Here is a 14,229-nt window from a genome sequence, read left to right on the forward strand (position 1 = left end):
TGAGCCACCGAGCCCAGTTTACTTAATTACTTCTTTCGCGTGTTGTTGAGTTTGTTTTTTTCTTGTTAACGAAAATAACGTTTTCAGTGTTACACTGTTTTAGAATACCTGAAACATTCTGAAAGTTCCTTTAAGTGTAATTGTGTATTTTGCCTAAGATGAGAAGTAACCCTTTTTCAGGGACTTCAATATAACATTTTTACTTTATTAATTATAATTTTGATTTAGCCCACTTCTATTAAAACTCAATAATTATAGAAAATTATCATGATTAGTTCTTATCTAGAAACCTAAGAGGAATGAAATGCAAACAAGGAAAAATGTCTTGGAAAGAGGGCAGACAAAGCCAAATTGTATACTTTATTCACTTTATTATTCTTTCATAATGAGAATTATATACAACTATACAAGAAATATATAATATTTTGCTACCCATAATTATAAGTTACTTAGTTTCATTTTACTTTGGATTTTTCTGTAATCAAATAAGAAAGTGAAAACTCAGATCTTAAACTGTCTCACAAAATTAAAGCTAATAATTTAAACCATAATATGTGGTCAGGTTAAATTAGGTCTGTATCTTTTACTTTGAAAAGTAATTTTGAAGATTATTTGGAGGGCCCTTAAGTGAAAATTGTATATTGGTGGTCTTTTAAGTCTTTCAAAAGGCACACAGTAATTAATTTCATAAACATTCTGTGGTGATGGAGAAACTGAATTTTGGTATAGTAGTATGATAAGCTATATTATCATGCATGTGCTTGTTTTTATTTATTTAGTATAAATCTGCTTCACCTTTTTCTAAAATCAACAATAATACCATTTCTTTGGTAAGTGCTACAAGTAAACCATGCTCTTACAATTGCATTTTTCGAGAAGCATGTGGATGTTGCTGGATTCACTTGAGTAGAATTTTAATTAGATCCAGTGCATTCACTTTTATTAAGAGAAAGAATACTAATTCCTTTTTAGCATGCTGACCATGCTTTATCCTAACAGAGGGACCCCTTTTAATCTATTCTTAATTTTTCATAATTTGTCTTTCAGAAGCAGTCATGTCATTTTTCTAACTTTCCAATGTTTACTAATTCTCCTTTACACCCCAAAGCTAAAATATTCTTATTATGGTATTCAAGACCATTTCAAATCTGTTATTAATATGTATCCCAACCTAATCCGTCACCCCAGTCTTCCTCCTTTACATCCTAAGCAGCTTCCCATGCGCACTATCCTGGCATACCATGTTACTCTTCATTTCCCATACAACTATTTTTACACCTTGTATGCTTCTTTGGAGCTGTTCTAACTGTCTGTAATTTTCTCCTTCTCATTTCTGCCATCCTTTCAGTACAATTCTGGGTATTCTTTAGAATTCAGTTTAGAAGAGCTCTCTGATGGCTTTCTTTTCTCCCTTTCACCCTCTTCTGTTCTCCCATAGTACTTCAGCTGTGCTTCACTGCTCTTATTGAACCTAATGGTACGATTGTGTTTCTACTGCACTACCACCTTGGGAGCTCCTTGATGGCCAGTTTTTCAGTTTTATTCATCGAAATGATGAATCATCATGGTTAAAAGCACAAATTCTGAAAGTGTTCTTTTTACCCCATTTTTTCTCCCAGCCACTGTCCTATATCTATTCTTTTCCTTACATCAAAACCTTTTGCAAGTGCCGCCAGTTTCTTTCCCATTTTCTTTTAAACATATTCCAGTCATATTTTACTTCTGTCACTCCAGCAAACCACCCTGTTCAGGAACACTAATGACCCCATGTTGTGAAATATCATGGTCAGTCTCAGTTCTCATCTTCCTTGGCCTGCTGTCAGTACTACACCCAGTTTATCATACTTACTGTGATACTTCTTTCACTCATATTCTAGAAAAAGATCTTCAAAGAGACTCACCTTTTATTCTTGCTCTTTTTTCAGTTTTGTTTTTGTTTTGCTGATTTATCATCCTCTTTCAAACCTCTAATTGCTGAAGCTTTTTTTTTTCCTGTGTATATCCACTACATAGACGATTTCATCCCATCTCATGGCTTTAAATATTATACCATCTGTATGCTGGTGAATACCAAAATCTGTAGTCCAGTTAATGATTGTCATATTCTTCCAGTTGCTCAGGCCAGAAACTCTGAAGGCATTTTGACTCTTCTCTATCCCTCACTGCCTAGGACCAGTCCTTCAGCAATTATGTAATCCCTCCCTTTTGAATATATCTAAATTTTTATTACTTTTCACCATTCTGGGGGCCACCACTTTGGTCTAAGCTACCATGTCTGTCACCTAGATTATTATAAAAACCTCCTATTTGGTCTCCCTGCTTCTACTTTTTTCCTCCTATGATCTCTTCTCTACACAAAAGCCAGAGTGATCCCATGAATATTTTTAAGTGAAATCATGCTCACAACCTTTCTGTGGCTTCTCTTTACCTCAGAAGCAAAATTTATCTCTTTGCTGTGACCTGCAAAGCCTGACATGATCTGGCTCCTCATTTCCTCTCTGGCCTCATTTCTGCTCTTCTTTCCTTTGTTCATGTCTGTTCTGGATACTATTTCCTTAATGTTGCTTGAAAATGGCAGAAACACTTCCACTTGGGGCCTTTTATTGTGCTGTGCTCTCTCCTTCGAATGCTCCTCCCCAGATACCCACTTGGCTAGCTCACTGTCTTTCTTCAGGTCTTTTTTCAAAATGATCATCTCTGGGATATCCATCATTCACTATTGCTCCCTCTAATGTTTCATATCTGCTCTGTCTCCTCTTTCACCAGCTTTTCCTCAGCTCTTATTACTATTTCATACACTGCATGTTTTACTTATTTGTTGATCATCCCCCAATTCAAATGATTTCTTTGTTTTGTTCAAGACAAGTGATGGAACCAAGTAACCTGGCTCCAGAGTATTTTGTAAAGCTTTTGAAAAGGGATAAATTAGATTTTGATTATAGCAGTGTTCTCCAGATTGTTGTCCTAAAGAGGAATGATTCTGTAAAAATACTTTGGGGAAAAATAATTTCTTAATAAAGTGCATGCTTCTGCAGTATCCTTCTCTTTAAGATTTCCAGTGCATATCCATATTTCAAAGACTCCCAACAGTTTGGTGAGAGACAGCAGAATGTCACCATTAACAGCATAAGCACAGAAGCTCTACTGCCTGGTTTCTAATCCTAGTGTCCCCGCTGCGTAATAACAGTATGGTCTTGGGCACATTATTTAACATCTTTTGCCTCAGTTTTCCCATCTGTAAACTGGGGTTAATAATAGTACCTACCTCAAAGGGGTATTTTGAAAAACAAATTAATATTTATAAAGTACTTAAAACAATGCCTGGAGCATAGCAAATGATTGTCATTGTTAAAATAAATTTATTTAACTTTGTTGAAGCTTATGCTTATTTCTTCATACAACCTTTCTTCTCCCAAACCATATACATACACACAATTAATATTTCAACACTATTTTAATTGATTAATATTCTAACACTTTTGTGGAACTCACTCTGAAAATCACAGAAAAATCATGAAAAGATTTATTCTAACGTCTCCTAGGATCTCATTGAAATGTAAGTGATTATTTGCCTATCAGCTCCAAAGGAATGACAGTAACAAATAAAGTTCTTAGGATCATTTTCTTTACTATCACAAATATTCTTAATAGTCAATTATAAAATATTATGGAGGATTCTTCTGAAATATTAAATTTTTTAATGTTAATGTTTTCTGTCAGCTACGATAAGCCCAGGTACATGAATTTAAATCCTAGGAACATGGTATAACATCTTTTCCCTTTGGTGAATGATCTGTGCTCTCCTTTTATTATCTTCTATCATGTTCATTTAATGGCAAAATTTCCTGTGCCTATAAGACTTTAAGTGCTAAAAAAAAAAAAAGATTCCTCTGGACTGAGCTATTTTTACTTTAATATTTGTGCATGGGGACAAGATAAATAAATTATAAGTTTTTATTTTAAATTATTAAATATGAAGAATAAAACTTTATTGGGCCGCAATGCCATAAATGGTACTCTTATTGAAATTAAAGATGGTGAACTTTCTTTTATAGCTAGCTCTTTCTCAAAAAAGACTCACATTACTGAAAAATATAACATGCCCCATATCCCATTTGTGAATAATTCTATTCTGCCTTTTTACTTTCCATGCAGAAAGTTAAAGATTCTTAAGCCTGTCCTTTTTCCCCCTGTTTCTTAACTAATATATACAATTGCAGAATTTAGCCAGGTGTCAAGGGGTGGTTCATGCCTTTATTCTTAGCTACGCAAGAGGCTGAAGCAGGAGGATCACTTGAGCCCAGGAGTTTGAGACTGCAGTGAGTTGTGATTACACCACTGTGATCCAGCCTGGGAAATAAAGTAAAACCCTAACTCTAAGATAAATGAATAAAAAGTGCATTATCCTTAAAATTGTAGACCCTTCTATGTACTGATGAATGAAATAGTCTCCTTTCCTTGCAACTATAAAAGAGCAGATTATGTTTTACATTATAAACTCACTCTGCAGATATTATTTTTAAGATTACTTTGTAAAACACCCAGACTTTAGAGATTGCCCTATGTCCTCCAAAAGTTCTAAAAGTCTGATTCATTGTACTTGATAATCTATTGGTTTGGTGATAGCCCTAAACTGACATTTCTGAAAAATATCCTTTTTTTCCTCACATTTTTTTTTTTTTTTTTTTTAGTTAGAGTCTCACTCTGTTGCCCAGGTTGGAGTGCAGTGGCTTGCTCAGGTCCACCACAGCCTCGACCTGCTGGACTCAGGCGACCCTTCTGCCTCAGCCTTCCAAGTAGCTGGAACTAAAGGCACTCACTACCATGCCCGGCTAATTTTTTTATTTATTGTAGAGACGAGGTCTCACTAAGTTGCCCAGTCTGGTCTTGAACCCCTGGACTCAGGCAGTTCTCTTGCCTTGGCCTCCCAAATTACTGGGATTACAGGCATGAGGTACAGGGATCACACCTGGCCTAAAAAATATCCTTTTTTTTTTTTTTTGAGGCAAGTACAGTAGTACTTTATTTTTATCTTCGGCCTTATGAGATACATTTAATGCCATTCTACTGATGGTAAAGGAGAGACAAAGAAGTTAAGTGTTAATAAGTATTAATTCAAGCCTATTCAGTCTTGAGTTCAAATAAAACCTATGCCAGCCACTACACTATCATGCATGTACAATAGTTTAAAGCATGTTTTTTGAGATGAATTCATAAATGACCTAATTAACACGAGTACCATTTGAAAAGAATTTACATACATATGACTGGTCCTAACTGCTTATGCGTTTGGTCAGTAAGTCTAGCACTTAGTAGTCTAAGTGACTTAGAAAGAACAAGTCTCCTCCTAAAACATGTACATCTTCTCATAATTTTTTAATTATGAGAATTATTTACTATATATAGTTGCACTAAAATTCTTTTTCCCTGAATATATCAGGAAGATCTGCATAGCTTTTCTTTACAAATATATACACATATTCTGCCAGGTTGCCATGAAATCTGCTTACATCTATTTACCTGCTAGCACAGGGGTGGCCATTCTTTATCTGCAGGTTAACAATATTGATTATGAATTCCATTTAATTCCAATATTGATTATGAATTCCAGTTAAGTACTATGCTGTAGGATACTGACTAGTAGTTAATATTCCAGATTCTGAAGTGAGGTGTAGGGTAGTTTACTTGACCTCATTGAAATCTTTAAAATGGCAATAATAATGGGATGTCTTACACAGGGTTGTTGTGAGGATTAAATGAGTTAAATACAGCAAAGGATTTAAGTATCACTGGCACAAAGTAAGTGCAAAAGAAATATCAACTGTTATTGTTGTTTATATTGTTTCCTTTATACTTTTTCTTATATACTTCTTCAGTAATTATCTATATGTTTTAAATTACACTTGTTTGTATAATGAAGACTAACTATACTCATATCTATTTGGTTACATAAATAGATCTCTTTACTATGTTAATGCATTTTTTTATTATAGTATAACTATATGTATGTATTTCTACAATCTGATAGATGATTGATTTATTTAATGATTTAAGTTATTCATTGAGATCCTGCTATGTGAGGTACTGTGCTAGGTTTTGGGGAGATAGTCATGAGCAAAACAAAAGCTCTGTTCTCCAGCTACTTAGAGTAGTGATCTCAAACATACTGTTACATTTCACAACTCTGTCAATAAACATTTTTGAACATGCATGCAAAAATTAATATATATTTGTAAGTGATATACGTCTTTCCATGAGTGTGTTGAATAGATATTATAATAAACACAAACTTTGAATTTTTTTAAAAAGATAAAATAAAAGTAAATTTTTTAATATTCTCTTTCTCTTGGGGTGCATTCCCCTGCTTTGGAGAGGTTTGCTGGCTTGTAATATCAAAGGAGAAACAGATAATCAGGGAAACAAAGAAGAGGGGCTATGTGATGGACAGGATCTCTGTATCAGGAGCCTGAATTCTTCTAGAGGGACAGGAAAGCTTATCTAAGGGAGCAACATTTAAGATAGGATCTGAAGGAAAAGTTTGGGGTTCCCAAAGCAAGAGGATTAAGAGTAGAGTATTCCAAGAAAATTATTTCTAACTAAAAGCATGGTGTGCTCAAGAAACTGAAAGAATGCCAGTGTTGCTGAGGAGGCAGTGTCATTTTAAAATGTTGGAAAAGTCAAAAGAGGACCCGATCACATCAGGTTTATATACTGTTTTAAGGATTTACATCTTAGTCCTACGATTCATAAAGCTCTTCAAGAATTAAAAGAGAAGTAACATATCAAATAATCACCTTTCTAATTCTATTTGTTTGACATTTTTTCCTGGTTATTGCTAAAAACAGGTCTGAAACGGTGCAGATTAACAAAAGATTTTTTTTTAAATCTTATGTAGCAAATTACTGCTTAACACTCTAAAAGCAATCTTATAATAATCATACTGTGATATTTTGCAAAAACAAATATTGTAGTATATTTTGAAAAGTAAAAGTAAGACAAGGATAAATTAAAACTGAAAATGTTTCTCTTATTTTCAAGCAGCATGAAATATATTACCAGGGAACAAATCTATACCACCTACACTTACACTATATTCTCTCTTCAACATATAATGGTTAGCACTTACTTGTGAACATCTTACTCTTGGTCTTAACTCTGTAATTTAAAAAAAAAAATCTAGATTCTAATTCCAGTAATTTTACAAACAACAACAATAATAGTAACAACAATAGCTTACATCATGACTTTGTTCTGAGCACCGTATATGTGTTACTTAATTTAATTCTCACAGTGACTCTACAAAGTAAATACTATTGTTATCTCATTTTTATGAAAAAGGAATTCATAGATGATAGATCCAGTCTGACTAGAAGCCACATTCTTCTTGGCTATTTTGTGCCTTCTCTCAAGAGCTTCTCTATAAGATAGCAATGAATAGTACAAAATTAGAGTCAGAATTACTGGCTCGTGGAAATGACTTAAGTTCTTGTACCTCAGTATTTTTTTTTAAATCCAAGCTTAAAAACCATTTTAAGGGGAGGAACAAGAAGCTGATATTAAATAGCATCTTTTTTCTAGCTACACAGTTAATCAATATTCTGTGAAACATAAGCTATATATCTATTATATGATGCTATATACAAGATACAAAAGTATATATATAGAGAAACATAAAAATATTCTTTTCTGCCTCCTGGAACCCGTACTTATCCAAGGCAGTGATAAAATAACAAATGCATGGAAGAAGGATAAGGGATATAGAAGTTCAAAATTAGAAAAGATTATTTCTAGTCATGTTACCAAAAAGAACATGTGCATTTACACTTTGTCATAAAGAATGACTCCAGTTCAATTAAATTGAGAAGAGTGGGGAACCTGATAATCTTTTAATTGGTGACTGAATGAGCAAACGTGCAAGGCAGAAGTGAGGAGGACAGTCTGAAACAATGAGCAGGCTTATCTAGGGAGAAAAACTAAGTTCTGGAATGTAAAGGGATATGCAGATGGGAAATATGGATATAATGGGTCCTGGTTGCTTTACTAAGAAGTTTCAGATTTATCCCAAGAAATGGGTGACGTACTGAAATCTTTTCCAGAGCAGGAAACTGACAATATAAATGGTCTTTGAAAATGACATGTAGGCAGAAATGAAGCAGAGGGACTTCAGTTAAAGGTCTTAATTAGGAATAGTTTCAGTAATCAGGACATGGGGTAATACAAAGTGGAATTGAGGTGGCCCTCTTGAAATGAACTGAAGGCACACCTTTGAGATATATTTTAAAGGAAGACTTAATAGAACATTGTGTCTATTTAACCAGAGGGGTTAATATTGCACTGCTAAGAATAAATGAGACTCTCTTTATTGTCTTTGATAACTTGTAAGTGATGATTTTCTTTAACCCCTTGACTTTTACATTATACTAGCATTTTATTGATTAAATTCAAGCCATCTCATGATTTTTGTTTAATTATAGTAAAAACCTGCAGAGCATAAATGAGATCAAATCAGACCCAGCTCAGCATATGGTACTTGGTCAATGGCTAGTATTGAAGAAATCTTCTTGGCATAGCTGTTGAATTATTGCCTCTATTAGCAGGTGTTGCAATGAAATGTGCACTGTTATAATAAGCCAGTAAAACTGAAATCTGTTTTGTAGCACAATGGAAACTTGAAAGACTTATAGTTCCTTTTTTAAAAAATGAGACTTTTTAATTCTATAAGTTTAAAACTTCTTTCTCATAATATTGTCTCCATAATATTGTCTTTCACTGCTGTATGTTGTAAGAATTTTCAGAAGCAGATCCTGCATACTTTGTAATTTGTAGCTTTAAAATGTTCACAGAAACTTTTCTACATTTTGATCACATCTGGATCTTGTGCCATATACACAGAAGATATTTTTTAAATATTTCATGATTGAATTTCAAACCACCTATAAGTTAAATTAGAAAAACTAAAAAATTATAATTATTCAATTTTTCTTTGCAGTGATCGGCATGTTGGTAAAATTTATTCCAAATGTTCTTCCTTTCTGGAGTATGTCAGAAAGTCTTTAAAGAAACTTGGATTAGATGAGTCCAAGGTCAGTATATGATTATTCATTATTTTCATAAAGGACAGAAGAATTTCTATGGGGTAATGAAATTGAGATGATACAAAATAATACACCTTGTACCTTTCTCCCATTTGTGAAAAAGTCTAAATTATATTGAAACCAAACATTCTGCATCTTTATTCCATTTTATCCTTCCTATAATTGTAGATAGTTTGCTGTTGTACATTTCCAGAGAGTTTCCTCCTTTAAGTTTATTGAGTTAAAAATGCACCAATTCACAAATCAAAATAAAGTTAAAAAGCAAGACAACAGTACAAATGGGAATTAGAAATAATGGAAAGTTCTAATATCATAGGAGGCCTAAGAGCTAATAATGTATTAACTATGGTTGAAAGCAGAAAGGTAAGCTGGTTGACTGATAGTAATAAATATTCTAACATTGAGGGGAAAAAAACTTTCAGTATGATTCAAATGAGCCAAATGTGGTATACTGTGGTATTTTGAATTGATTATAAATTGAAAATAAGAGTACAATAGGTGGTTAAAGGAATGAAATGGATCTCTTGAAATAGAAAAGTTACACAGGCATGATTAAGCTATTATAATTATTATTAAAATGTATTGTTGAAATTATTAAATAATAATTAAGTTATAGTTAATATATCACTAATTATTATACCAGCTAGTCATTTCATTTCCAATTGCTTTATTACTTAAGCAATTGAACTGGTGTTAGTCAGTTCCCTAACCTGTAAAATGGCTGTAAAAAAATTATAGGATTTAGGAAGGATTAAATAGGGCAATATACATAAAGTTTTTAACACAATGTACATAATAAATGATAACTATAAGATTATTTTAATTTCTACATATGTGCTACTAGTAATAACACAATCAATATGATTCTTTAAAATATTTTTATTTAGTCACTAAAACAGAGACCCTCCTAGTTTTGCATAAATAAATGAGAATAGACATTTATATACTGTACTAGTTACTTTATTTCAGACTTTGTAAGGTTTTTAACATATTGGACTTATCTTCCTTCCAACTGGTTTTGGTGCAGACCTTTAGTGCATATCTTTAATATTTCTGAACACTTTGCCTGTTAATAGATACTATGTTAAGGACATCACAAATGTTACCTCAGTCACTTTTCACAAAAATACTTATAGTAGACAGTTTGCAGTCAGTCTTAACGGCTAATAAAATCTACACAAACATAAAAACCCACAACTCTTCTTGAATCAGTAAGAGAAATGAAATCAGAGGGTAAACTGCTGCCCCCAAACTGTAGAGATAATCAAACATAGAGATTCACAACTTACGCAGAAACCTGCACAGAAATGAGTGCCAGAGTAGGAAAACCTGAACAGTCATTGACAAATTAATGCAAATTGTCATTATTAAAGGCTTACTGTGGACAACTTTAAAATTAAAAACTACAGAGGAAACCAATCATAAGGTGGCCCCCATACTTTTGTGAGTTTTACCTCCGTGGACTCAGTCTGGTTCTGGTGAATATCAGAGAAAAGTCCCCTTGTGCTTCCTGCAAGGGGAGTGAAAAAGTAACCATTTTGAAGTATATCAGAGCACTCTCTTCTTCTTAACAATATCTGCCCTAAACAGAGACAATTTCATCAGAGCCTCACCCGCTATGGTTTTATCAGAGCCTCATTGACCTGGGGGAAGGAAAACATCCAACTCTAGCCAACTCTAACCCTCCATTTAGGACACAGGTGGTGTCCAACTCCAGCCTTCCCTAGCCATGCTTTCCCACCCAAGAAAAAGGAAAAATACTGAGAATCACTGGGCAAGATCATAACACAGAGGCACAGGCTCATTAAAAGACTGAGACTAATCATAGGACTGCAAACCATTTCCCTTCTCTCAGGCCTTACTACCATATCACTAAAGGCTTATTTATAGCTGTTCCTTTTACCCAATACATTATGTCTGACTATCAAGAAAAAAATTGCAAGGCAAAATTTACAGCTTGTAAAAAGGCAAAAATTGCAGTTTGAAAAGACAGAACAGGCATCAGAACCAGATTCAGATAAGGCAAGGAGTTGGAATTGCCAGACCAGGAATTTAAAACAAGGACGATTAATATGCTGAAGGTTCTAATGGGTACAGTAGACAGCATGCAAGAATAGATTGACAATGTAAGAAGAGAGTGAGAAATCCTAAAAAAGAACCATAAAGAAATGCTAGAGATTGACAAAAAAAATGCTGTCATAGAAATGAAGGATTGTTTTGATGGTCTTACTAGTAGACTTGACACAGCTGAGGAAAAAAGTCTCTGAACTTAAGGCTGTATTAACAGAAAATTTGAAAACTGAAAACCAAAAAGAGGACTAAAAAGAAAACAGAAGTAGTTATCCAAGGACTGTGGGACAACTACAAATGGTATAAAATACACATAATGGGATCAGCAAAAGGAGAAGAGAGGAACAGAAGAAGTATTTGAAACAATAATGACAGAAATTTATTCAAATTTGTGTTAGACACCAAACTACAGATCCAGAAATCTCAGAGAACACCAAGCAGGTAAATACCCAAAAACGACACCAAAGCAAATTATTTCCAAACTACAGAAAATTAAAGATGAGAAGAAAATTTTGAGAGAAGCTTGGGGAGCAGGGGACACCCTACCTATAGAGGAACCAAAGTAAGAATTGCATCCAGATTCGCCTCATAAACTACACAAGCAAGAGGAGAATGGGATGAAATATTTAAAGTGTTGAGGGGGGAAAAAAAAATCTCATCGACATAGAATATGTACCCTGCAAAATTATCCTTCAAAATTCAGCACTAGATTATTTGGATAGTTCATTGCTATGATGGGCTGTCATAGGATGTTTAGCAGCATCCCTGGTCTCTACCTCCTAGATGTCAGAAGTATATATACTTTTAAAAGTCTCCAGACAGTGGCAGAATTACTCCCAATTAAGAACCTCTGACTTCAAGCTTTTATCATCTTAGTGATTCCATTTGCAGTCATCTAATGTTCCCTTTATAAACCCCATGTTTTTAAAAAGTGCCATTTTACATTTATAATGAGAAACATGAGGAAGGGAGGGGAATCAAATTTTTTGCAGACACCTGTTAGGTGACAGGATATAAAATTCCCTGCCCTCAAGAAACTTACATTCAACCAGGCACAGTGGCTCACACCTGTAATCCTATCATGTTGGGAGGCCAAAGCTAGAAGGAAAAAAAAAGCTTTAGCCTAGGCAATACAACAAGACCTTGTCTCTACAAAAAAAAAAAATCAAAAAATTAGCCAGGCATGGTGGCATGGACCTGTAGTCCCAGCCACTTGATAGGCTGAGGTGGAAGGATTGCCTGATCCCAGGAAGTCAAGACTGTGGTGAGCCATGATTGTGCCACTGTACTCCAGCCTGGGTGACAGAGTAAAAGTCCAACTTAAAAAAATAGAAGGAAACTAACATTCTACTTAAGAAGAGGGGAAACCTCTGTTATTTTTCTTCCTATCAAAAATCCAGGTTGAGAAATTTGCAATTAAAGTGATTTTTTTGTTTGTTTGTTTGTTTTGAGTTGTAGTCTCACTCTGTCGCCAAGGCTGGACACTTTCGGCCATCATGTCGACCCACTGGGCTCCAGCGATCCTTCCACCTCAGCCTTCCAAGTAGCCAGAACTGCAGGTATGTGCTACCATGCCCAGCAACTTTTTTATTTATTGTAGAGACAAGGTCGCACCAAGTTGCCCGGGCTGGTCTTGAACCTGCGGGCTCAGGCAATCCACTTGCCTTGGCCTCCCAAATTGCAGGGATTACAAGCTGAACTATCAAGCCCAACCAATGTGATTTTTTAAAATTACAGTGAATATATTTCTTGGCTTGTCTTAGAGAGTATGCTTTATACCCTTTGTGCTTCCCTGATTATTAATAACATTTTCATTTCATTCTCAAAAGTGTCCCATTTTGGAAGATAAATTATATGATTTCCTACTTTCAAGGGTCATGCTATCCATATATAATTGTATATCCAAGCCTCATTTCTATGTCAAATCACATCATTAAAGAACCATCCTTCTATGTTCATACCCCTGCAACTACTGTAATTATTTCCTATAGGAATATATTATCAGAACAAGGTTTAACTAGTTTGCTTTTTATCAAGACTTAAAGAAGGAAAGACTGTGTTACTCAACTCTTTGACTGCAAGATATAAAGATTTGCTGGTTTCTCAATAATTGATGAGAAGTTATTCCAGAAATACATACACAACTCTTAAAGAAAGACTGGAATCTGGCAGCTTCGCAAGAACTCAGAAAAGATGTACGACCTGGCCTCCTAAGAATGTAGTTTGTTAATAGGAAGCAGGATTCAAAACAGCCATAGTGAGTGACTTATTGTTGCTTTCTGAACAATAGTGCTTGTATTATAGTGATTATAGCAATTCAGTGCTTACCATTGTCGTGATTCAGCTCCTGAGCCAATTATTTCACTCATTCTCTATCACTTTTTCTCTCATTATTTTTACTTATCTATGTCTTGTTTATTCATGATTATGCTTCCCACTTCCAATAAATCTCGTATATCATTTTAAATCTCCTTACCCCACCCATATACACAATTTAAGAAGATCTAGTTGATTTACTTGATCTCTTTCATACCTATTTGGATGGAGTTTCTGTTCCACACCACTTGATCAGCAATGCTACCACATAGGGTTGTACAGTTTTTATTCTGCATGAGGACACCCAGTTGGCACAAAAGAGACAAAAATTCCAGCCCATCTTCCATGTAAGATCAGTACCTTGACCCAGGACCGTATCCACTCAAAGGAAAGTAGGAAGTCTTTTTCTAATTTTCACAAAGACAACCTGTAGGCTAGCAGCAGGCCTGCCAGAAGTCTCAAAACCCTAAGTGCAATACAATGAGAAAGGTAGAAGGGGGGAAACATGTGGCTTTGGGAAGACCTGTGTATAAGCTGCAGCCTGTGATTCTTTCCCTAAGCAATGATTGAGCAGGAACACAACAAAATACGGTTTGCAATTTGGAAGTGTTCTGAATCTTAACCTATTTGATTCTGGTCATTCAATTAAGACATTATTAAGAAGCTCTTATGTTAACTGAGTTCTGCTACATATAAATAACAAACTACATAATAAATTTCTTTTCACTTTTTCATGATAGGATGATCT

General features: G+C 34.5%; 1 protein-coding gene across 1 annotated transcript in view; it reads left to right on the plus strand.

The window, feature by feature from the left end:
* The window catches only part of METTL25 (methyltransferase like 25), a 113,929-nt gene that overhangs the window by 89,413 nt on the left and 10,287 nt on the right, over positions 1 to 14,229 (plus strand). The window contains exon 9 of the mRNA XM_008072636.1: positions 8,990 to 9,083. Coding sequence (XP_008070827.1) covers positions 8,990 to 9,083 — 94 coding nt within the window. The remainder of the gene's footprint in view (positions 1 to 8,989; positions 9,084 to 14,229) is intronic.

Source organism: Carlito syrichta, unplaced genomic scaffold, assembly GCF_000164805.1.
Source record: "Carlito syrichta isolate Samal-C Ts95f unplaced genomic scaffold, Tarsius_syrichta-2.0.1 Scaffold315363, whole genome shotgun sequence".
Taxonomy (NCBI): domain Eukaryota; kingdom Metazoa; phylum Chordata; class Mammalia; order Primates; family Tarsiidae; genus Carlito; species Carlito syrichta.